This window comes from Triticum aestivum, chromosome 3B (genome assembly GCF_018294505.1).
Source record: "Triticum aestivum cultivar Chinese Spring chromosome 3B, IWGSC CS RefSeq v2.1, whole genome shotgun sequence".
NCBI lineage: Eukaryota > Viridiplantae > Streptophyta > Magnoliopsida > Poales > Poaceae > Triticum > Triticum aestivum.
Genome location: NC_057801.1, coordinates 165,371,227 through 165,397,353, shown reverse-complemented (window position 1 = coordinate 165,397,353; position 26,127 = coordinate 165,371,227). Strand labels below are relative to the sequence as shown.

General features: G+C 49.3%; 1 protein-coding gene and 1 long non-coding RNA gene across 2 annotated transcripts; both read left to right on the top strand.

Annotated features, from left to right (window-relative positions):
• Positions 1-5,531: 5,531 nt before the first annotated feature.
• LOC123069179 (uncharacterized) lies at positions 5,532-7,110 on the top strand. The gene is made up of 3 exons (XR_006432332.1): positions 5,532-5,767; positions 5,845-5,931; positions 6,878-7,110. It is a non-coding gene; the product is annotated as an uncharacterized lncRNA (long non-coding RNA).
• Positions 7,111-14,722: 7,612 nt separating this feature from the next.
• LOC123065127 (uncharacterized) lies at positions 14,723-17,506 on the top strand. The gene is made up of 4 exons (XM_044488486.1): positions 14,723-14,739; positions 16,060-16,283; positions 16,994-17,060; positions 17,159-17,506. Exons 2-4 carry the CDS (start codon positions 16,131-16,133, stop codon positions 17,257-17,259), a joined length of 321 nt encoding a protein of 106 aa, XP_044344421.1. The 5' UTR covers positions 14,723-14,739; positions 16,060-16,130; the 3' UTR covers positions 17,260-17,506.
• The last annotated feature ends 8,621 nt before the right edge of the window (positions 17,507-26,127 follow it).

The window sequence follows — 26,127 nt, the reverse complement described above, 5'->3', positions numbered from 1 at the left end:
GTTACACAGCTGCCCTCACTATAGTCGTATGAGTGTATGGGATTTATTATATGAGGTCGTCCTACAGGGAGGTATTCCCAGGACCACAACTGTAGAAACTCGTAGGGGACACAAAGTAACAGAGCTTTTTTTGCGAAGGAAGTTTTTTGTGTGGCATCACAGAAGCCTCTATATGTATGAGATAGAATGGCAGAACTGAAGCTGTATTTTGGATGCTCGGGTAAAGGTTCATCTACCATCTTCTCCACAATGTAGATGAGACCAGGGAGAAGTATGTCCCCGTGTGAATTTGGAAACATAACCCCGAGGAGCCACAACAAATACGCAAACAGATGTCTTTTCCTCGTCTCAGAATCAGCGAAGCTAGAAATATTAAGAAAGTTATCATGAAGCCAGGGGAGTGGGATGCCACGAGTGCCACCAGTACGTTGTGATTCTGGCATTTTCATCCCAAGACGGTCTGATATATTTTGTGCCCAAGTGTTAGACACTCGTCGAGGGACTAACGGCTCACCTCTAATTGGCAGAGCAAGGATCATAGAAACATCTTTCAGTGTAGGTGCAAGCTCCCTAAAACGAAAGTGAAAGGTGTGGGTTTCAGGTCTCCACCGGTCAACGAGGGATGTCAAAAGGGATGGGTCCGAACGTAACTGGGATTGGTCTTCGCTTGATGTGAGCCTAGCAAAAGCATGTAGACCATATGCATCAAGGTGAGGAATGAAATAATTGTGTATTGGCCAGGTTTTCTTTATGGTTCGAAGTCGGAAACTCCGATAATCATGTCTTTATTTGGGTTCAAAAATAGATGGCAACGGTGGCCGGCGTCATGGGGCCCCTCCAAAAGCCGCGGCACTTCAGCCATAACCTGCACACAAACATACAAAGAGATTCAATTTAAATTAAATATAAATACAATAATACAAAGAGATTCAATTTAAAATAAATATAAATACAATAACACAAAGAGATTCAATAATACAAACAGATTCAATTTAAATTAATAAAAGTATAGTACAAATATAAGTAGACATAGCGAGTACAGATAAATCAACATCATGCGGTGTTGTTCGCTCGATACGGGCATTCCCTACGTGAATGTCCAGGACACCTACAAACGCGGCATCGCCTTGGTTCTCCCATCCGGCTATGGTCCATGTCATTGCGATGATGCCTAGACTGACGTCGTCCCTTGGCGGTTCTCATCAAGTCGGTGTTAGGAACCCATTTCGGCCCATCTGGCCACAACATTTTGTAGTTCATATCAATGCCCCAGACCCAGAACTCATCGTTTCAAGTGTTGTACAGATTGTACATGTTGAAGTACGGTGATATGTATGGCTCAACACTGATTTTTTGATCTGCAGCCGCCCGGAGCACATGACTACAAGGGTAGCCCTCAAGCTTGGGCTTGTTACACGTGCACTCACATGATGTTGGGCCGAGGGTGACATCTTGCTTTTTGGATCCTCTGTGGTGACCCTTAACGTACTTGGCTCGCACATTGACCTCCCACTTATTCCTAAGTGCGTCCACTTTCCTGCAGCCATGGCTTTGGGACTTCTTAGCTTTCTCGTCCAGATGTCTTTGCATCTTCTCGGACCATGGCTTGTTCAATTCAACTTGTACTTTAGCCACGGTAACCCTATCTGCAAAGTATGACAGTGTCCGGTTCCAAGTTTCTTCAATTAGGGATGTGATAGGCAAGGCTCTCACCCCTTTAAGAACACCATTGTACACCTCTGACATGTTGCTGGTCATTATTCCATACCGAGCCCCGGTGTCGTGAGCCTGCGCCCACTTGGACAAATCAGGGCAATTCTCGTCGATCCACTGGCTCAAATTTATGGCTGTCCTTCGACCCCTCCGGTCTTGTCTCTGCGGCAAGGCCGCGCGCTCGATCTCACCATTGATACCTGCCAAGATGGCATTCATTTTGGCTTGAGTTTTCTGCATGCACATCCTCTTGAATAACTTGAACCAATCCTTATTCTTGAATTTGGAGTAAAAGTTTGCTGCCAAATGCCGCATGCACCACCTTCCCTCTAGATCAGGCCACTTCCACTCTTCTGACGACTGCTTAATTATGTCGAGAGCACTTAATAATCCTGTGTTGCGATCAGAGATGATGCAAACACCTAAACGCTCTTTCACGACACCCATCTTCACGCAGCTCAGGAACCACAACCAGCTATCTTTGTTCTCACTTTCAACCAGTGCGTATGCAATAGGAAGAAGCTGATTATTTGCATCTACTGCAATCGCCACCAATAGTGTGCCCTTGTACTTTCCAGTGAGAAAGGTACCATCAACTGATAATACCGGGCGACAGTGCCTGAAGGCTTGTATAGTCTGGGCGAATGCCCAGAATAAGCGGTCCAGGATTAGCTCACCCGGGTTCTTTGGGTTCTGACGTTCTCTCCGCCAAACTTGAGTCCCCCTATTAGCACTTGCTATCTGATGAAGCATTCTGGGGGCATAAGAATAGGCCTCCTCATAGGTTCCATACAAGTTCTTGAATATATTTCCCTTCGCACGCCTAGCCTTGCTGTAGCTGACAGGGAAGCCAATCTGATCTTCTGCATCTTTTTGCAAAGCCCTAACACTAATGTTCAGACTTCCCTGCACAATTGTTTCCATCACCCGTGCCACATATCTCGCCGTCACATTGCAGTGATTTGAAAGAGTCCCAGTTTGCTCATAGCTATGCTGCACTATTTTTGTGATATGCCATGACTGACATACCCCAGGCTTCAGTCTAGCGAGAACTCTTCCGCGGAAACCTTTCGTGGTGTGGATGCATATGACCTTCAACTCTTTTTTATCATACTGCTTCACTTTTTGCTGGCGGTGGAGGGCGATTGCATACCTATTAATTGCTTGCTAAGCAGACTTCTTGTCTGGGAAAACCTGCCCAACCTCCAGACTCCCCGCTTCTAGGCCAGAAACAGAGTGAAATTCATTTGTGATGCTCATATCCTGTAAAAACCCAGGTTGTAGTGACGCCGTGACCGCCCTCTAGGGAGGAACAACTTCTTCTTCACTTGACTCGGAAGACGCGGAAGAGTGATCGTCATCATCGAGCGCCTCCGGCAATCCCTCCACGTGTTCACTCATGTCAACGGCCGCAGACCAATATCCTGTGTCATACATAGGCTGGTCGCCCATCAGTTCCGATGGGCCGATGCTAGGGGCTGATGTGATGGCCAACTCGACCTCACCGCTCCTGCTACTGCATCCGGTAACATCAGTGACTGAAATGAACTCCACATACACCATCGGCTGACCAAACACTGGATTATTGGGATTGCTTGCAAACCTCATGTACGACCCCCACGACTGATCACCTGTGACAGGCCGCAAACCCCAACGGGCAGCTGTCCCATCTTTTGCTCCGTCAGTGACGAAGGCCTCCATTGTCATTTTTTTCCCTGCATCCCTGGGCCAAACACCGCTCGGATGCACCTTCTGACAGCTGCGTAACCCACGTTCACCATGTCTTTAACTACAATTGTAGTCGACTCGCACATGGACACATCCACCCCGAAAGGACCGTCCTGTAAGACGTTCCCATAGTACACTAATAAATTACCAAAATACATGTTTACATTTCAAACAATTAGTAACTGAACATTTAATAGTAGTACGATGACAACATTTACATATCAGACGACTAAAATAATAATCGTATTTTCGTTACAAGTATTCATTTTGTTTTTAAAATCATTTGCTTAGACTTTTTGGGGTTGTTTGGTTAACGGGTATTTAGAGATTAATTTTTCTCAAACTCGTCTACGAGCGTCACAAACTAAAACTCTCTTTGCTTTTCTCTAACTACCCCAAAAATATCCTAAATTGATTCTCATAACATGCAAAAACTGAGTTTTTGAAAAAACGACTATTAGTAAAAACTATTTTTCTTACAACAGGTTATGAGAAAACCCATGGTAATTACTCGCTATCCAAACAATCAGTAAACATAATAGTACGATAATAACATTTTAATATCATATGAGTAAAACATTCAATTTCTTTCGGCTTTATATAATTTTTTCACATCATACGATAACAATCATTTATCTACAAATAATAATATTTGCAGCAGCATGCACATTATTCACAATAGTACATCAATACAAAAAATATTAACAAAATTAACAAAATTACAAAAAATATTAACAAAACTACAGTTCATTTTTTACCTTAGCTCCAATATGGATGTGCTTGCGAATGCAATTAAGCGTCAAAATAGTTCCAATAAATATCCGTTGCCAGTACTATATGAACAGAGTCAACCTATTATCACATTAACATCAATATTACACACGGATTTTTCTTCCTGCTAACAAAATGTGTTCATCACCTCAAAATGAGACAGCAAAAATGGAAACACAATTTCTTCAATCACGTCTTCTCCTCCTTGTTTGCTACTAAGATGAATTATTTTACCTAATTACATACATCATTAAGTACATTAGCAACTAATCTTAACATATAAAATTTAGATTATTGCGACATAACAAAGTAGACCTACAGTTTCCTAACTATAGACTTATTAATAAACATACCACATAAAATAACATACCACATGAAATAACATACCGCATGCAATAAACAATTACAGTACATTTGTTTTCTTAATTACCGTATTAAGATTTCCCGCATGTCAATACTAATGGACGCACCTAAGGTTGATGCAACATCTTCAACCTACTATTTAAAAAAATAGTTTAAATGCTACATCTCTCGTCTGAAATTATTTCTAACCTCTAAGCACTACCATCACATAACTAATAACGAGCTAAAGGACGAACTAATTACCACCTTGCATGCACAAATAAATAAATGTATTGCAAAGCTTATACCTTGATCTTCAACTTCGTAGTTCACTTTGCTACACAAATCCTACTCCTGAAGCACTCAATGACTCCAAAAATTGATGAAATAATACCTAACACAGCAGAGAACACATAGTTATGAACTAAACAAAACTAGTACAAATTGCATGCATGTGAACCAAACCAACAAAAATGGATAGATCTTACCTTCCTCTATCTTTTCTTCAACTTCAGCATATTCAAAATCCAACTCTAAATCATCCTAAATCACGAATGAAATGTGTAATGAGTTTTGCTTTCTCTCTGTTCTTACACGCAGAGAGTAGAAGAGGAGGGCAGAGTGTGCTTGCGCACGGAGCATACACATTGAACATATAAACCTTGGTGTGCTACCCGCCATCCTGGGGCACTTGCGAGCGCTAACCTGTCCGCGTCGTTCGATCTTTTTACTGTTGACCACTTTTGACTCCTGGCTTATGGGCAGCCGTTGGTCTGTTTTGCACATTCACAGCTGCTTCAGAAGTCCATGGCAGATGGGCCTTGTTAAATGCGGGTCCATGCAATAAGTCGAGGTGTGCTCCAAATTTACGTACACAAAGTGGGACATGCGAGGTGGGCCATTCAGTGCATGGTGAAAACCCTATAAACCAGTCCAGCCGCGCGTACCCCTGACTTTTCCTCCTCGCCCCTCGTCCCATGCTCTTCCCACCGCATCGCCTCCTCCCTTTCGCCTCCGCTTTCAATCCCTATCCCCCCTACTCCCATGCTCTCCCCGCAGATCAGAGCCCCGCCGGTGAGGTCTTCACAGCCGAGGTCGAGGAGAAGGGAAGAACCACGGTGGGAGGAAGGAGCAGCGAGGCCAGAGCGGTCACATCATGGTGGAGTGGACCTGCAGGGGAGAGGAAGGAGGCCGGCGAGAGTGGGAAGGATTGGTGCGGTTCCGTTTTCCTTTTCCCTTTTTTTGCTCCCCAATTTCGTCTGATTCTTGATTCCTATGCTCATGTTGCAGGTGGGTTCTCTACTGATGGTGTTGGAGATTGCAAGGATTGTTCAATCTGGTTTCAGGAGTGTGTGCTGCTCCTATAAGTTAACTCAGGTTGTCTCTCTTCTTCTTGTTGCTATCTTAGTTCATTCTTTTGTTCGTACAAGGGATCTTGAGATTTGCTTTTTCAATTTCTAATTGTTTGAGCCATAGGAGTCGGTGTACAATGTATATTTGGCTCCAATGATTCCTGGTTAGAAGTCGCATACATGTCTACGGTTGGGGAAATTACGAATTAGTGTGGTCATTCCATGCCTATTAATTAGATAGTTGGACTTCGTCAACACCGCTGACTATCTCGACTACGGCGTACTACAATCCCAACCCAGCCCACTGGTTATGCAGTAATATGCTTCAGTGAGTGCTGCTTTTAAGGATTTCGTTTACTAAATGTTACCTTCTTTGTATTACTTATTACTAAACTTGATGGTTTGCCAAAATCCATGAGGAAAGATCACAAGACATGTAGCCATTCTTATGTACGGGATATTTTTCTGAAGCAGGTTATCTTCCCCTCTTATGTTCTGTTTTTCATTGTGTCTGATTCTGAAATTTGTTTCTTGCAATATGATGATATGTTTGTTTACTTTTATTTTCAAGAAAAGTAAGCTCGTATACATCATAGGACTATTTGGTTCATACGGAGGTTTTTTCGCTTTATTGGATTCCCCAGAGGTCCATGAGAGTTTACTATGCATGTGTACCACTGTCTTATTTTGAATGTGTCTTGCTGGAGCAAGTAAGATGACGTTTTCACGCGGCTGTGTAACTGCGTCAGGTTGCTCATCTAAGTCCTCATGATGAATCCGACCCTAATCATCTAGCTAACTGTGCCGGTGTATTAGGATCTTCAGTGCTATTCAAAATTCATCACTAAAATGCAGGATATCTTAAGGCATACACATTTATTTTGGGATTATGCGGTTGACAATATATCTAACCATTCTCTACGATTGAAATCCACAATTCTTATGCTCATCAGATAGGTCTTCCAAAACAGGTATGTACAAGCACCTCTGGTATACCCTCGAGAAAGAAAGCGAATGATAAATGGAGGCCAAGGATGGTTGCCGTTTTTTGTATATCGTGATGGCTTCAACCCTGAAATATGCCCAGCTGGTCTGAAACAAGAACAGAAGGGAGCCTGAGAACACTCAGCTTGCGCCATGGATAGCCAAATATTTTTCAAAGTACTGCAGACCACCTGTGTTTGCTAAACAAACTGGATAGGTTGTGTAGCTGAACAATTTATTCCTTTCACTGCCAGTATATGTGCGTAATTTCATATTCGATTTTGAAGTACATCCCTTCCATTCTACTTCAAGTTAGGTGTATGTCAGTAGGTATCAGGAGGATAGAATAACCAATATCCTTACTGTCATTTAATTCTGTGCACTATGGATGATCACAAATTATCATTGGTTCTGTACACCAAACAATGCTTTCACTATTGCAAGGTTCTGGTTCCTCTTAATTTTCTGCAAGGTTCTGGTTTAATGTAAAAAATAGTTTTTATATTGTTATTTCTTGATCTTCTGCAAGGCTCTGGTTCCTCTTAATTTTCTGGCACTATTGGTTTCGCTTGACAATTATTTTGGTGCTTTACATCTAAATTTAAATGTAGGCAGTCTGACTATTACAACAAGACAAAAAAGAGCCTGAGAACACTCAACTTGCACCGTGGGTTGCCAAATATTTTTCAGTATACTACAGACCCCCTGTGTTTGCTAAACAAATTGGATAATATGTGTACATGATCACAAATTATTATGGGTTATTGTACACCAAAATCATGATAGCTCCACACATAAATTTCGGCCAGACTTACTATGTTCCTTCAAGAGTAACCATTTGAAATTCTCGATGCATTTGAGACCATGGCAACGAGACAAGCTGGGAGCGTAGCACTTAGCGTGACTTTGATTGCTATAGATAATATGTTAGGAGTTTCTCATATTTACTAGCCACTTGTCGGGGTTTTTAAATCTTTTGTTGTGCTATTGGGGAGCTGTGGTGTGTCAGACTGTTGTCATTCACATTGGACAAGCTTATTATTTATTTTCTTTGGGTCTAAAGTTCTATAAACTGATCGGATTGATGGGTGGTCAGATCATCTGGTACGGTGAGCAATGAACATCGGGACCTGATAAATTCTGGATAGTAGTAACCTTGCCACGACATGAGCCGCGATGCTACCAAATTCCTCTGAATCAAAGCACCACCTTGAACTCAATGAACCAGGCACAATACATCCCTGTGTTGCAGTCTCTGATGCAAGATGAACCATAGATTGTAGCCAAGGCATCAGCAATGTCTACTGTGTTTGCTTTTCTATGATACAATTTGACATTTGATTCAATGGTTTTACATCATGGTGCAGGCGTCCTTTACAAACCATTGCCATGCGTATCGACAGTTTGATATTTGCATTATTTGTCTGAACCGGTAAAAAGCTAGAATATCTTTCAATTTCCATAAATGAAACCTTCCTTTTTATGTACTGGAGTTTTCTCTAGGTCATTGTACAAAATAGGCACCAATGCACTTATGGACAGTACACTCACACTGATGATTATATCTTCTTTAATATCTACTTGACGATTTTGAAGGTTCAATTAGATATGTTATGTGCACTTTTTTTTGTAGAATATTTAAATATATACCACAATGCAACTTCTATAATTTGAAGTTAATTGTATTTGCTTTGTTTTGGAAGCTCTAGGAAATAGACGGAGGTCTCAGCTGGCTGGGAAGATTTGATAAGAGCGCATGTAAAATAGATCATATCTTATGACTCTCAAGATATGTATCCAGAGGGAAAGTCAAGTTGTGGAATGCTGACTGAATATTCTACGTCCTCTATTTTATTTGCTAGGTGGATTACACATTACTTCCCTAGATGTTTTCAGGTTATTATTACCTTGATCCCCTTTGCCGGCAAGCATTCTCATCTTCTGGTCACTTGCATAAGATACAACATGTTAATGCTGTCTTAGTTTGGTTTGTTCTTCTGTTCTGCTGTGGGTGCAGTTTTTAAGGATTCTCTTGTAGGTGATGGAAGGTTAGCTACTCTAATCAGGGAAATACCTTCTCTCTGGATGATTGTTATTCCCGCTGTTAATCGGTTGTTGTTGTGGTTGAGGTTGTTATGCTCGGTGTTATCCCTACATGTGGTTTTCTTCACCGCCTAGGAAATCTGAATCACATCTCGATTATACATACACACAACATGAGTTGCCATGAAAGATGTCTTTCCATCTAGCTCCTTTACTGGTTTGTATTAGGTGATGAAGATGCCATACCTTTATTTGATTGACACAGGTACGATTATTGTTTGCAATCTTAAGGTAAGAAGTAGGCTCATAATTAAAAACAGACAAGCTGTCTCTTCGGGTCCCATGATTCAGATTAATTTTTAAATGCTATCGGCGGACCTGATCCAGTTTATTAGTTTTCCCCTTTCCCATTCATCTTCGTTCTCTTCACCTGATTGATAGTGTTTGTTTGTCTACTTTCTGATGTTTTGCAGGTACTGATCGGTGTGGATTTGCCGCCTCACGATTTCCCTTACAACTGTGGAGGAACGTCGTACCCATCCTGGGCGACGGCTACGTGTTAATATAGGCCAGGGCGCAACTCCTGGCATAGCGTACAATGATGTTTAGATTACAGTGTGACTTGGAGAGAAAGAGATAAAGAGATAAGAGGAGATTACAACCATATGATAACTAACTAGAGATCCTAGGCTATCTTGGCTTGGACTCCTCCACCGATGCAACCTGAACATGGGTAACGGTGCGGTGCAACATGTGTCGTTCAACACCCTCCCTTAATCACAACCTTGTTAAGTTGACATTACGCTTGAATTCTTCAAAGTTTCTTGTGGGCAAGGCTTTGGTGAATCCATCTGCAACCTGATCTCGAGAATGTACAAAACGAATGTCCAATTGCTTATTGGCAACTCGTTCTCTAACAAAATGAAAATCAATTTCAATATGTTTAGTCCTTGCATGAAAAACGGGATTAGCAGATAGATAAGTAGCACCAAGATTGTCACACCACAAGCATGGGGCTTGAGTGTTTTTCACACCAAGCTCTCTCAACATGGACTGAACCCAAATGATCTCAGCTGTGGCATTGGCTAGGGCCTTGTACTCAGCTTCTGTGCTTGATCGTGACACGGTAGCTTGTTTCTTTGCACACCATGATATTAAGTTGGGACCAAAGAACACTGCAAACCCACCAGTGGAGCGTCTGTCATCTACACATCCTGCCCAGTCAGAGTCAGAGAAAGCACTGACAAGTGTGGATGAGGACTTGGTAAAAGTAAGACCAAGGTTCATGGTATTTTTCACATATCTCACAATACGTTTAGCAGCAGTCCAATGATTTTAGTAGGTGCATGAAGAAACTGACAGACTTTGTTCACAGCAAAGGAAATATCAGGTCGTGTCAAGGTCAGGTACTGAAGTGCTCCTACCAAGCTTCTGTACCTGGTGCTATCATCAGGACTCAAAAGTTCTCCTTCTGCAAGTGACAATTTTTCTGTACTAGATAACGGAGTTGGTGAAGGTTTGCAACCTTGCAACCCAACTCTTCTCACCAGGTCAGAAGCATACTTTTCTTGAGAGAGATGGAGGCTATCACCTTGTTTCTTTACCTCAATCCCTAGGAAGAAATGCAAGTCTCCCAAGTCCTTGAGTGAAAATTCAGCACTCAAATCCTTCAGCAACCCTGATATTGCTTCATCAGATGAACTTGTGACTATAATATCATCAACATATATGAGAACAAATATGGATGTTTTCAGTTTATTGTAAATGAACAAAGATGTGTCAGACTTAGAAGGAACAAAACCAAGAGCTTGTAGTTTCTGACTGAGTCTAGAGTACCAGGCCCTGGGAGCTTGCTTCAGTCCATATAGAGCTTTGTCAAGTTTGCAAACATGAACCGGTTTGTTTTTGTTCTCGAACCCAGGAGGTTGTTTCATATATACTTCCTCTTCCAGAACGCCATGGAGAAACGCATTCTGCACATCTAGCTGTCAAAGGCTCCATCCCCTGGAAACAGCAATAGAGAGCACAAGACGAATAGTTGCAGCTTTGACAACAGGACTAAAAGTGTCCTCATAGTCAATGCCATATTGTTGTTTAAAGCCTTTTGCAATGAGTCTGGCTTTGTAGCGATCTATGTTTCCATCAGATTTCCGTTTGACTCTGAAGACCCACTTACAATCAATCAAATTTTTACCTTGCCATGGAGGAACCAGATGCCATGTGTGATTTTTCAGAAGTGCCAGGTGTTCTTCTTCCATGGCCTTCTTCCACTTTGTATCATTGAGTGCCTCACCAACAGAGCGTGGTTCATCTGTAGAGCAGGCAAGACCAAACTTTGTTATTTGCTTGTAATTAACTGGTTTAGTGACCCCTTTTTGGAGACGTGTGCGTGAAGCAACAGGAGGCGCAACATATATATCCGGCGCAGTAGATCCCCCGATGGCGCCCCCTGCCCCGGCCACCTCGTCATCACGCAGGGCAGACGGATCGTCTACGGCATCGGGAGCGGGAGGTGGTGCGGGCGAAACGGTTCGTGGCGCAGAAGATCCACGGTGGAGCAGCACGTCCGGCTCAGGCCCATCATGCAGCAATGATGAGGCGGGCCCGGCCAAATCCGCGTCGGATCGCGCATCTGGGGCCGCATCAGGAGACCGGCCCGAATCAACGTCGGGGGCCGCGTCTGGCGCCAGGTGACGAGGCTGTGCGCCAATCGACTGGCGGCGCTCGTAGTGAAGGGGCCCAGCGGGGGCCCAGCGACTCTCGGTGCGCCGCGCGGGGGCGTCTGAGTGGTGCGGGCCAGAGGGAGCCCCTGAGCCAGTGGCGAGGTGCGACGTGGCAGGCGCGGAGGCGGGGCTGCGCCGCTCGCCAGACGAGGCGGGATCCCGCGCCCTGTCAGTCTGGGACGGCCCAGATTCCGAGGGCGATCCGCTGCCAGCCTGCAGGGGAATCAATCCCGAGGAGGATCTGCTCCCCAAACCTGGACACATAAAATATGGCATGTTGGGAGCGTTTTCTTCATTGTTTTTGTCGATTTCTGCACCATTTTCTTCAGAGTTTGCATCATCTGCATCATCACAAAACTCATGGAAGTGGTTATGAGCATTAGTCAACATTGAGTCGCTACAATTATTTTCCCCTTGGGTGATGCCGGTGAGACTAGAAGGCAAGAGAAGAATTTCTTTGCGAAGTAGGGCTCCGGCATTGGGGTGTAGGTCGGAAAAAGGGAACTTTGTCTCGTCAAAGACAACGTCCCGAGAGATATAAATGCGACCAGTAGAAACATCGAGGCACTTTACACCTTTGTGTTGAGCACTATAGCCTAGGAAGACGCACTGTTTGGAGCGAAACATGAGCTTGCGAGAGTTGTAGGGACGAAGATTGGGCCAACAGGCGCAACCAAACACTCGAAGAGTAGTGTAGTCGGGTTTGGTATGAAGGAGACGCTCAATAGGAGTTTCATAGTTGATGACACGACTAGGTAGCATGTTGATGATGTGAACAGCCGCAAGGAAAGCCTCATCCCAAAACTTGAGGGGCATAGAGGCACCAGCAAGTAATGCTAGACCAACTTCAACGATGTGTCTGTGCTTGCGTTCAGCAGACCCATTTTGTTGGTGAGCATGTGGGCAAGATACATGATGAGATATGCCAATTTTCTGAAAGAAAGAATTTAACTTTTCATATTCTCCACCCCATTCGGATTGGAGAGCAAGAATTTTGCAATCAAATTGGCGCTCAACAAGAGCTTGGAAGTTCAGAAAGACTTGAAACACATCGGATCGCTTCTTAAGAAGGTAAATCCAGGAAAATTTGCTATAGTCGTCTATGAAACTCACATAATACGTGTGTCTACCAACAGAAGAGGGGGCAGGACCCCACACATCGGAGAAGACAAGTTGCAAAGGTTTTGTAGAAATGCTGGTAGAAACTGGATAAGGTAATTGATGGCTTTTAGCCTTTTGACATGAATCACAAACTGTTTCGACATCCCGCTCTCCAACATATGGGAGCTTATTTTTCCTAAGCAAACGCTCAACTAAAGAAAAAGATGCATGCCCTAAACGATCGTGCCATCGTGTTGAAGACACTTTGGTGGCACTAAAAACTTGTTTATTGAGTCTTCTAATCTCCGGAATCAAAGGGTAGAGCCCACGAACGCATCTACCTCGATAAAGCACCTTCTTCGTTGCCTGATCCTTGATCAAAAAGAAATGAGGGTGAAATTCAAGAAAGACATGATTGTCAATAGCAATACGATGGACTGAAAGAAGACTCTTTGAGGCGCTAGGGACATGCAAAAATTTTCTAAGGTGAATTTTTCGATGAGGGGTTTTAACAATTGAGTGACCAACATGACTAATTTTCATACCTTCTCCACTTGCAGTGTGGATGTGATCTTTGCCACGGTACTTCTCACGCATGGTCACCTTCTCCAGCTCACCGGTGATGTGGTTTGTTGCGCCGTTGTCGACGTACCAATTTGTGTCGACGCCGTAAGAGCCATCAGCAGCTCCGGCCACCTTCTCATCCTGAGATGAGTCATCTTCATCCTCCTCAAAACGATACCAGCAGTCCTTTGCCGAGTGACCCGGCTTGCCACAGATTTGGCACCTGATGTCGGGGCGTGATCTGTTGTTGGAGTTGCTGTTGCGGCGGCCTTTGTTGTTGGAGGAGGGAGGCCGGCCGCCGCGCGTGTTGGTAGCGCCGCTGCTGTTGCTGTTGTGGGCGCTCCTGCCCTTTCCGTTCCGCGGTGGACCGCGGTAACGAGAGCCCCCGCCACGGCCGCGGGTGGCAACATTGGCAGATGACTTGAAGCCACCTCCCGCGCCTTGGAAAAGAGCCACCCTCTGATCAAAATTGCTCATCTGTCTGAACAATTCGTCGAGGGTGACCGGAGTGGTTCTGGCGTCGAGGGCGGAAACCAGCGGCTGATACTCCATGTCGAGTGTGTTGAGGATGTACGAGATGAGTTCATCATCCTTCAACGGCTTGCCAGCCGCGGCGAGCTCGTCGGCGAGTCCCGGCATGTACGCGAAGAAGGTAGCCACCGATTGCGTCCCCTTCTGCGCATTTGTGAGGGCAGCTCGGATGTTGTTGACGCGGGACAGGGACGTCGACGAGAACATGCTCGCCAACGCTGTCCAGAGCTCTCGTGCATGCTCGATGGAAGTCACCTGCACTAATACTTCTTTTGACAGATTATTGAGAAGATACCCAAGTACCTGCTGGTCCTCTCTGAACCAGACGGCATGGAGGGGATTGGGGATGGCTTCCTCCTTTCCATCCTTGTCCTTGCTGACGACGAGCTTGGCCGGCTCCGCCGTGCTTCCATCAACGTATCCGAAGACTCCAGCCCCTCTTAGATGTGGCGTGATCTGGGTGCGCCATAAGACGTAGTTGGTGCGGGTGAGGCGCTCGGTGATCTGGCCGGAGAGAGGGGAGGAAGCAGCGGCGGATGAAGCCATGGCAGGAGGCTGCGGTGGAGAGGAGGAACGCTAGTGGGAAGAGTCAGGCTCTGTATACCATGTGGAGGAACGTCGTACCCATCCTGGGCGACGGCTACGTGTTAATATAGGCCAGGGCACAACTCCTGGCATAGCGTACAATGATGTTCAGATTACATTGTGACTTGGAGAGAAAGAGATAAAGAGATAAGAGGAGATTACAACCATATGATAACTAACTAGAGATCCTAGTCTATCTTGGCTTGGACTCCTCCACCGATGCAACCTGAACATGGGTAACGGTGCGGTGCAACATGTGTCGTTCAACAACAACCACGACTTCAGTTGGCTTGGGTGTTCAGGTACCCGGATTACTCTGTTATTATTATTTTTTGCTTCAATTTGACACTTTCTTTTGTTGTCACTTGGATTTGGTTGAGGTGAGGGGTTGCACATGTTGCTATGAATGTTGGTTGGTGCCGTTTGGATCCATGGTTCTTGGTGTAGAACTTTATTTATGTGTGGAAAGATGGATATGGTTCGAGATATACTTGTAGGGTTAACTGAATCATTCTCTACCTATTTCTAACCATAGGATACAATCAATACCGAGTTTGCCTTTTGTGACAGATAAGAAGAGTGGTCACACATATAACCAATTCTTTTATTTTTCCTGCTCCTTTGCAATATTTATTACATTCATGTATGTTGTACACTTGCTTTCTACACACAAATATTTTTTTGGTTTCTTTCCTGGCATAATTTGCTCGAGTCTCCTAGCACAATTCCAAGAACTTCATCTTCCCTGTGATTAGTATTATCAGTGATGTCTCTAAAGTTGCCCATACTTTAAATTTGTATTGTCACTGTTGTTTCCGAATTTGATCATACTTTAAATTACAATTACCAATCTGACCATACTTTCTGTTCACTGAATCTTCTCATGTTGCTTCCTTTTATTACCTGGTTTTGGGTTTCGCGTCATTGTGCATGTATTGAAGTTTATGAGCATATATATTGACATACCATGTATAAAAAAATGCATATAATAAACCAACACTTTGCTTCATAATATTTGTCCCAAATATTTGTCTTTCTTTATGCCATGCAAGCAATCAAATTAATTGATTGGAATTTATACATGCTTAAAAAATATGCATGCCTATTGGTAAAAAAGAAAAGCCAATTTTCAAATACTTTTTTTGCCTTCTTCCACGCAACAAACTCCATGGAGATTGACCTTTGCAATGCAATATTCTTGCTTTCGCCTTTATAGAAATCACATTTTTATTTTCCTTTATTATGTCAAATTCTTTCCTTCACACAGCTACTTGTTTATTCTATAGAGAAATATTTTGTGCCAGTAAAAAATCCATTAAAATAAAATTATAATTCATCTCTGTACCAGTCTTGCACATCCACAAAAAAAATACTTTTTGTTGACAGACATAATAATGTAGTTGTACTTTTTGAAGACGTAAAAGAACACTCTCCAGCAACGAAAAAACAGCCAGTAAAATAGACCGTGATGCATCCTGCTTAATATAGTGCCTTCTAAAATTTGCACGGCCCATGACCAGCCCATAGAAATGTTTGCCTGGGCCTATATGCCTCTGGTGCCACGTTATTAGAAGCAAACCGAAGCTCCCATTGCTCTCAGACGCTACAGATTTCTCATCCAGATCCGCCACCGCACCGTCTCCCCCATCCGCATCGACAGCGACCGTCCTGGCATCGGCCAGCTGCTGGTGCCATGGCCAAGAAGCCGCTGCCCAGTAGCAGCGATGGGTGTCGTCACGCCGTGCTGCGGACGTATGCACTCACGACGCGTCTGGCTCAAGGCCTCACCAACCAACATGCCACATCTTTGCTTGTAGATAAGCGCTCCAATCGCCATATTTACAAGGTAAGCTCCAACTGATGCCTTAAATTTGTACAAGCTAGCCAAGATTTCGGTTAGGGAATCAATAATGAGGCAAATCAATTTATTTCATCTAATCAAATATAGATCTCGTAGACACTTCTACACAAATAAAGCATCAAATCTATTTATCAACCCAACTTTTTCATTCTTTCACTTATAGAAACCTAACTACTGTAGTGCCAATGCATTATAATCATCTGTCATGAACTTGTGGTTAGTTGCCGTGTCTACACAATATCCTGTACCATATCTGTAGTCATTGGACTTGCCAAGGTAGCGGTGTCTGACCTAGGGTCGTGACAACTGTTATGCTTGATTGCAAGATGGCAGTATCCCATGCGTTGCCGTGGCCACCTATATGGGAACAACCATCGGTCATTGCTCAGTCTCAAGATCGCCATGACACCTGAACTATTCTGCTGAATAATATCTTGCATAGTTTATTATCCCATTTCTATCTACATATAGGAATACATATATGACAAGCACTAATCATTCGTTTCAAAAAGCAGTACATAGACAACCATCTTATGTCCAGTCTGATACACTTGCAATTTCATACTAATGGCCTGTGAAGTTATGTCCAATAATAATCAGTCTCACTATATTAAGACATATGCATCACTGTTAAACATCCCAACTGAAACCACAGGCAGATAAGTCAGCTTAATTATTCTACTACTTTTTTCCAGATGACAGCTGTTAAACAAGAGGAGGCAGACACAGCCAGTGATATTAGTGGTGGCCAAATTACCCATGGGAATGCTCAAAAACATACTTATGATGACTATTGAATTAGGTTTCAAATCATAGAAATTATTTTAACTTACCATGATCTCCTTATCTATTCATCACAGACGAACCACTGTGTCAGAAGCACAACAAGCCATTCGAGTATATTCATCGCCCTCGCAAAGCAAGTCAATCCGAAAGTTCAAAGGCAAGAAAATCCATCTAAAGCCTGGAAAGTACATTCTCTGTGGTAAGAGCTACATTACTCTTCTCATTAAAACAACTCTCACATCAACTGCTAAATGGTATAACTTTGTATAATTTAACATAGATAAGTCTGACATCCACCACTTAGATGAGTTTAGTCGCCACATTGTGTGGGGCAACACAGTTATGCTCTACAACCATAATGTTCATAGACTGCGAAAGATCATCCCAACACCACCACGCCTGATCGCTACTATGTGTGCCACATGACAGAAACATTTGCAACTGATAGCAAAAGAATGGTAATCATTTGCAATTGCTCTGTTCTGTTTCATACAATGACATGGTATAAAATGGTATACTAACTATACTTTACTGTTATTTTCAGTACTTTAGGGTTCCCTTTTCCCACACATGGATGCTGACCATGATGAAGTATCAATCACTAATGGAGACGGAACCTGTTACGGCCCACTTTATCAAGGATGTTGACAAAAGGGCCACCATCACTAGAGGCTGGAGCGACTTCTTCCGCTAGGCACACATGAACAATGGGCAAGCATATGCTTTCGCCTTCAAATGCACTTCCAAGGGACTGCGCCTCATCGTCTACTCACTATAAGTAGCAAGAGCCCCTTGTTATATAACATAGCATTAGTATAGATGCCTACCAAGACTTCTATGTTTATCATCCTTTTGGATCTTATGTAATCCCCTAAGACCATCCTCTGCATCGGTTATTTGCTGCTTAGACTGCTGTGTGGTATGTTTTTAAAATAGCCACCATTTGTATATCATCACCGTACTTATTTCCATATGTTTCATTTTGTGTTTACATATTTTAATGCACACTCTTTCAATACTTGGCTTGCATTTGGCCTTTGCGCCATCGGCGCAACGGGTCATCTAGTACTATATAAAGGAGGAGCATCCCTGTAGTGTCGGCACAACAGTTCCCGCCCGTGAAATTCGTCGTCCTCCGCGCGTGGGAATCAGCCCAGTTTGCAACCGCGAGCCCGTGAAATTCGTCGTCATTGCGCGCGTGGGAATGAGTGAAAGTTTACGTCAGAATCAGCGCGCGTGGGAATGAGTGAAAGTTTACGTCGGAATCAGCGCCAGGAATAATTGCAACATGATCGGCTGTCGGCCCGCATGCAGCGCGGCCGCCTCACCCGGTGGCGGCAAGGCCCGCTGTCTCGTCGCGCGTGCAGCTGGCCTATCGGCCTGGGCGCGGCATGGGCACGAGAAGCCGCCTCGCCTGGTGGCAGTAGGGCCCACCTGGCCTCGCCCGTTACGTCGCGGCGCGGTGCACTGTACGAAAGTCGTTTTGGCTGGGTGGCCGCCTCCTGCAGTGGCGGTAGGGCCCGCCGCCTCCTGACGTGGCGGCAGGTGCCATGTGTCGCCTGCCGCGCCTGTCGCCACCGCCGAGGGGGTCCTTTTTGTCAAATTGATTCAGAGGCAGTCTTTTTTGGCAATTCATATCGGCAGGGGGTCCTTTTGGACAAAAAACAAAGTGGAGGCGGTGGGGGCGGCGGCGACAGGCGAACGGCCATCGAACGGAGGTCGGCGATGAAGGCTGAGATGGCGTCGCGGTCCAGGGGGCGGCTAAGCGGCCGCCAAAGCTGCAAGAAATCCGAGAGTTTAGCGTCAGTAGCCCGACGAAGAGGAGTGCGCTGAATCACAAGCTTATTGCGGACAGTCCAGAGGGTCCAGGCGAGGACCCCAATCTCAAGCCACCTAATGTGGCGAGAAGTCGCGGGGGACATCTGGAGTTCGGTGAATAAGTCCGGGAAGTTGGTGTGACACCAATCTCCACCGACCACTTCGCGAAAACAGCTCCAGAGGAACTGGGCGGAAACGCAAGAGAAGAAGATGTGGTTCGAGTCTTCGGAAACCCCACAGAGAGGGCAGACGCCCGTACCCGGGCCATTTCGCTTGCGCACCTCCACCTCGGATGGGACCCGGCCGCGGATCCATTGCCACATGAAGATGCGGATTTTCAGGGGCAGGCGGATGGACCACACCATCGAAAGGGGGAGGGGCAGAGGAGGGGGCGATAGCCTGGTAAAGCGACTTGATGGAGAATTGGCCCGACGGCTCAAGGCGCCAGCGCACCAGGTCAGGGCCACCATCCACCAAAGGTTCGTGGAGAGCAACACAGTCAAGCAACTCATGCCAGGCGGCGGATTCCAGGGGGCCAAAAGGCCGCCAGAAAGCAAGGCGCCCTAAGTCAAGAAGGGCCCTATCAACAGAGATCACGGGATCGACGGCGATAGAGAAGAGGCCGGGGAAGCGGGCCGCAAAGGGAGTGTCCCCGACCCAGCGATCGAATCAGAACAGCGTCGACACTCCGAATCCGATCAAGATGGAGGTCCCGATACGGAGGATCGGAAGAAGTTGAACTATCGACTGCCAGAACTAAGATCCGCCAGACTTCTGGCAGAAGGCGAGGGGTTGTCCGCGCAAGTATTTGTTCCAGATGATGTCAAGCCAGAGGCCACCGAGACCGTGTGAGATGTGCCAGAGCCAGCGGGAGAGAAGGGCGATGTTCATCCGCTTAGAGCACATGATGCCCAAGCCACCTTGCTCCCTGGGCTTGCAGATGTCAGGCCAGCTGACCATATGATACTTCTGCTTGCCATCGGCGCCCACCCAGTAAAAGCGGGACTGGACCTTGGCGATCTCCTAGTGCATGGTCTCGTGGAGGCTGTAGAAGCTCAGAGGGGGAGTAGCCCATAACCATAACATCAGTTTTGTCGAAGTTGATCTTGAGGCCCGACATCTGTTGGAAGCAGAGAAGGAGGAACTTGAGGTTGGAGATGTTCGTCTTCGAGCCTTCGACCATGATGATAGTGTCATCGGCATACTGGAGGATGGAGATCCCGGAGCCACCGACAAGGTGGGGAGTAATCCCACGAATATGGCCAGCGGCTTTTGCCTTATCTAGAATGGAGGCAAGCGCGTCCACGACCATATTGAACAAGAACGGGGAGAATGGGTCGCCTTGCCGAACCCACAAAGTGTGGGGAAGAAAGGGCCAATCTCCCCGTTGATGTTCATGGCCGTGCGACCGCAAGAGACCATCTGCATGACTCTAGTGATCCACCGGTCATCGAAACCCTTCCGAAGAAGGACCTCCCGGAGGAAGGGCCAGCTAACCATATCGTAGGCCTTGTGGAAGTCAATCTTCAGGAAAACCGCCTTGAGGCGTTTGACGTGCACCTCATGAAGGACTTCATGAAGGACGAGGACCCCATCCATGATGTAACGACCCTTAATGAAGGCCGACTGGTTGGGGTGAGTCACACGGTCGGCCAGCAGGGTCACCCTATTGGCGAACCCCTTGGCCAGGATCCGGAAGATCACATTAATAACCGTGATCGGGCAAAACTGGCGAATGTCGGACGCCACAGGGACCTTGGGGATGAGAGAGATGATCTCGTAATTGAGACGCCCAAGATCGATGGAGCCAACGAAGAACTCATCGAAGATGGCCATGACCTCTGGTTTAATCATGTTCCAGAAGGTCTGGAAAAATTTAACCGGGAGGCCATCCGGTCCCGGCGCAGAGGAAGGGTTCATGCCCTTGATGGCCTCCCAAACCTCCTGTTCAGAGAAGGGGGCCGTAAGGGCAGCGTTCTTCGAGACGGACACCAACTGGGACTCAAACCAGCAATCAGGGGCGAGAGAGATGCCGCTTCTAGGGGCGGCAGAGAATAAGGATCTATAGAAACCGTCGACGTGGGACCGGATGTCGCGGAGGTCTTGAAGGAGAGTCTCACCATCCCACAAAAGAGGGATGGTGTTGCGTCTACGGCGACCATTGGCGATGGCCTGGAAGTATGCCGTATTCGCATCGCCCTACAAGACCCACTTCTGGGCACCACGGAGGCGCCAATAAGCCTCCTCATCTGTGTAGATCACGGAGAGCTGGTCTTCCAGGTAATAGCGGGAAAGCCACTCGTCCGGAGAGAGTCCCATCGCATCCGCACGCAAGTCAAGAGCCTGAATCGCGGACAACAATGCCTTCTTGCGCTCCCGTAAGTCGTGACCCAGATTCGCACCCCATCCTTTCATGAACTGCCGACCGTGTTTCGCACAGAGGTGCTACGAATCAATGGCCGAAGGGGGATGGGGGTGGGGGTGGGCGCGGGCCTCGAAGCAGGGGGACATGATCCGAGCCAATCCTCGTGATGGCGCGAAGGGAGGCTAAGGGGTAGCGGAGGTCCCAATCCGGGGACACTAGAACCCGGTCCAGGACGGACTGGGTCGGGGAGGCTTTCCTGTTGGTCCAGGTGAACCTAGCACCAATCCTATCGATCTCGTGGAGACCGAGGTTAGCAATGAAGTCATTGAACATTTGCATCCGCGCAAAGCAGACATTATCATTATTTTTGTCTTCCGCCACGCGCAGGAGGTTAAAATCGCCTCCCACTACCACCGGAAGGGAGGCTGTTGAGATCTTCCGGTGGAGCTCCTCGAGGAAGGTAGCCGACCTACTATGGTCGGCTGGCCCGTAGACGATGATGACCTCCCACTAGAAGTTGAGAGATCTCTCAAATAGCTCCATGCTCACGAAGAACTCCCCCTGATCCATGCTACCCACCTCAAAGGTGGCATCCTTCACACCTAAAAGGATGCCACCCGAGTGGCCTGCGCTCCCACTAGAAGGGAGCCAATGCCACGCGAAGAGGTGAGAGCTCAAACGGTCAAGCTCAGGGAGCGAGAAATCGAGACGCATGGTTTCTTGAATGGCAACTATGTCAATGTGATCCTCCCGCATGTACTCCACGAGTTGGCGGCGTCGACCATCATGGCCGAAACCCGGATGTTCCAGAATAGAGCACGCATTAAGGCGCCATTGGAGGGCTGCTTGACCCCAGGACACGAGAGGCGCTTTGCGCACGGAGAGCCGCCGTGCGGGAGCGGGTGCGGCCATGGATCTCCTCACCCACCGATGAGGGGGGGAGGAGCCGTCAGTCGCGGCGCGGGCCGGTGAGGGGTCTCGCCAGCCGAAGGAGGGACGAAAGGCAGCAGGAAAGCCGCGTGGGCCTCCGCTAGCCTCCCGTCAAGAATCTCGCGAGCTCGAAGAGCTGCGATCTGGACTAAAGGGGGACCAGCTTCCTCCCTAAAAATGATCGCGGAGTCAGAGGCAACCTTAGCGAGGTTGCCTCGAGGAATGGACTCAAGCGCAGAAAAGGAGAACGACGAAGCTGAAGGGGGAACGGAAGGCGTACCTGGATCCAGGTTCCGAGCAGCAGCGCGGAGCTCCACCCGCTCGGGGATGGGCAGAGCCGGATTGCCCTCGGGGTGAGCAGCATCCAGCCGAGCACTCCACGGTCACCGGGAAGGAGGTCAACCGGCTGCGGCGAGAGTAGGCGGCGGACCGAGGAGGAGGGGCTGGGCAGCCATGGGGGTGGAAACCCTGGCCTCCCCATCCACGGTCACGGCCGCCGTGGGAGAAGCCTGAGGCGTGGGCCCGGTGCAGCCGAGGAGGAGCGGAGCTGGGGACGGAGACGCGGGTGGGAGCAGCATCGGCGGAGGAGGGCGCTCACCGCCCCCAGCAGAGGCCGCCCATGGGAGTGGCGGCGGAGGCGACTCCTCGGGCGGGATGGGGGATGCGACGGCGGGAGGAGAGGCCGGAGGGGCGGGGTCTGCCATAGGGGGGCATCCCCCACAGAAGCAGGCGGGAGCAGTCCGAGAGTCGGAGCCGCCGAGGCCCGTGCGACGGGAACAGACGAGGAGGGAGAGTGCGGGGACGAAGCCGGGCAGACAACCAGGCCAACGCTGGAGATGTCGCTCGCCTCGGAGGAGGTCGCCACAGAGTCCAAGGGGCCGCCAAGGAGCAGGCTAGGTGCGGCCTGGCGGCCCTTGTTCCCCACGACAGAAGGAGGGGGCGAAGGGGACGGGGAGCGGGAGTCCTCCGAACCCCCCTCGTCATCCGAGTGGTGGGAGCGCGCACGGTGTCGTCCGTGGTAGTCCCCATCGGTCCCCAGGTTGCCGCCGGGGAGGCCGGCGTCGAAGGAGCGGGGGCGACCAACGTGGTTCGGGGGCTCGGGGGCGATCCTGAGGTCAAAGCCCTGGTCGTTGAAGAAAATGCGAACAGAGGTGTGAAGCTTGGAGGAGTCGAGGCACTTGACCTTGACCCGGACCTCCTCCTCCTTGCGCAGAGAGAGCTCATCGACCATCGCCACCTTGCCCAAGAGTCGGGACATCTGGCGGATGACGAGCTCGGACCGCGCAATGTCGGGGAGGCCGGAGACAAGGATCCAAGCGGTGTCAAGGACGGCCACGGCCTGAGCGTCGAGGACCGACTCGGAGATGTCGACAACTAGCTGGTTGAGGGCGAGCGTGATCCGGCCACTGCGAGTCGCGTAGCCGTAGCTGACGGAGTCGGGGAAGACGACGGAGAAGATGTGGCCGGCGGAGGGGGTGACCACCCAGTCCCACTGGCGGCAGTAGAGGTGGTTGAGCTCGGCCTCAATCATCTCCCGAGATGCCACCCCGTCGACGACCGTGACGACCGCCTGGAGGGAGGGAGAGGGCGGCGGGATGTCGGGGACCTCGAGGTGGAAGAAGCCCAACCCCTCGATACCGTGCCCGTACATCATGAGCTATGACACCACCGGTCTATCCAGGCAAAGGAGAGCGAGGTGGCCCGGATCCTTGCAGAGGTAGCAACACTGGGGGTTGACACAGTTGACTTGCGAATGTCCCCTCACCCCGCAGTTGAAGCAGGGAGGGCGAGGGAGACCAGATACGGGCCCAGGCGTGGCGGAAGACCCCGGGGCCGTCGAGGGGGGCATGGGCGAAGCGCCGCGAGCACCCCGACGCTTCTTCTTCTTGGCCGGCCCAGCACGGCCACGAGCGGCGCCAGCACCAGAGGCAGGAGCAGAAGCCGAGGCCATGGGGGTGGCGGCGTGAGGAGGCACGTAGCGCCGGGGAGCCGGGGTCGGGAGGATTCCGTCCCGGGCGCGGGGGAGACGGGCCGAGACGACCGGGGGGGGGGGGGGGGGGCGAGGGCGAGCGTCCACGGCGAGGAGGCGGGGACGGGGACCTCCGGCGCACCCGCCAGTCTCCCAAGGCGGTCGGCCTAGGCGACCGAGACCGGCCCCGACCCTCCCTGTGTTCGGGCGAGCGACGACCTTCCCTGAGCTCACGGAGCTCCCGCCGAAGCTCCTCCTCGCATCGGAGGGCATCCGGAGAGGGACGGGAACTACCGCGGTGGAGCTCATCGGCCTTGCGCTTGGAGAGGGTCGTCCCATCTTCCCAGTCGCGCGGCATGGGGAGTCGCGGCTGGGGAAGGGGAGGTGGGGGGGGGTGGAGGAGGCGGGGGAGGAGGAATCAGGCCAGTCGGGCGGGGAACGGGGGAGGGGGTCGGAGCCGAGGAAGACGAGGGCGTGACGAGGGGGAGCGTGAGCTGGGAACGAGGGAAAGTGGCGGCGCTGGGGGGAGGAGGAGCGGAAGGCCGCACGGGAGCCAAACGGATGAGAGCAGCGTCCTGGGCCTAGGGTACCCCAGCGGCCCAGCGAGATTGGGCCGGCCCAGGGAGGAGGAGGAGCCAGCCGGCCCGGCCGCACATGGGCCCAGCGGACTAGGCGGGCCGGGGCCCAGCGGCGCAGGCGCTCCAGCGGCCCGGTCCAGGCGACAGGAAGGCAAGGGCGCCCGAAGGGTTTCCCTTCCAGAGGCGGTCGCCGCCGGCGCGAGCAACCCGGGCTGGAGGATCCCGCCGGGTCGAGAGGAATCGGAGTTCCGAGGACCCGAAAGCCGCGATAAACGGCCTGAAGGGGGAGGAGCGAACTATCGGGAACGGGGGAGAGCGGGAGGCGAGCGTCGCCAGGGGAGGGGGGCGAACCTCCGCCCCCGGGCGGCGCCAGGAGGAGCGGGCGGCACCCCGGTCGGAGCGGCCAGCCACGCCCCAGGAGCGCCCGCGCCGGTGGTGAGCAGCCCGACCCGCCAAGGCCGCACCTTTACACCCCTCCGTCCGGGCCGGGCTCGAGGGAGACGACGCCGGCGACCAAGGCGTTCGCGAGCCGGCAGCAGAACCCCTCGCGTGGGGGGCTGAGCTGCTAGCCCGGCGCGGCGGCGCGGTGCAGGGGCGGGCAGGGAGGAGGGAGCTGCGGGGAGCAGGAAAGGGGGGTCATCGGCACAGTCCGCCCAGCGGAACCGCGGCGCGGGGGGCGCGATCGAAGGGGCGTCCGGCGCGGCGAGGGGCGACACATCCGCCGGAACGAGGCCCGCGCCGAAGGGGGCGGAAAGGGCGGCCGGCGGCGGGAGCGCTCCGACGCAGGCGACGGGATCGCCAGAGCAGGGGGCAGCCATCTTCTTTGTGTCCTGTCCCATCGTCCGCCCGTTTCAGTTTGCCTAGGCAAATCTAAGACAAAAATTTTAGGACGGAGGGAGTATATCCAAACCGAGCCGTCATGTTGCAACAACAAAATATCACAGAAATAAAACCGAGTCGTCATCCCGCAACAACAAAATATCGCTGAAATGCAGCAGTAAAACAAACATATCCAAACCGAGCCGTCATCTCGCAACAACAAAATATCACTGAAATGCAGCAGTACAAACAAACATATCTCGAACCCGGGCGTCATCCCACAACAGAATAAAAAGGGAAGCAACCGGGGTGGCCGTCTCACAGGTCAAAAGCACCATGACCATTCAGAGTGGCATGCTGACAAACAAAGGACCCAATAATTGAGTTAATTAACCACGCCCTTCCTTCCCCATGATGCTAATGACGGCGAGTCGGCGGCTTTTCCTCGGCAATCTCTATCTAAACGAGGAGAGCAGGCTAATAATGATGACTATCTACTATCGACGATTTCGACCAATATGAATAATCTGCACCGCGACTGAACTTAACACAGGGACAGGAGCA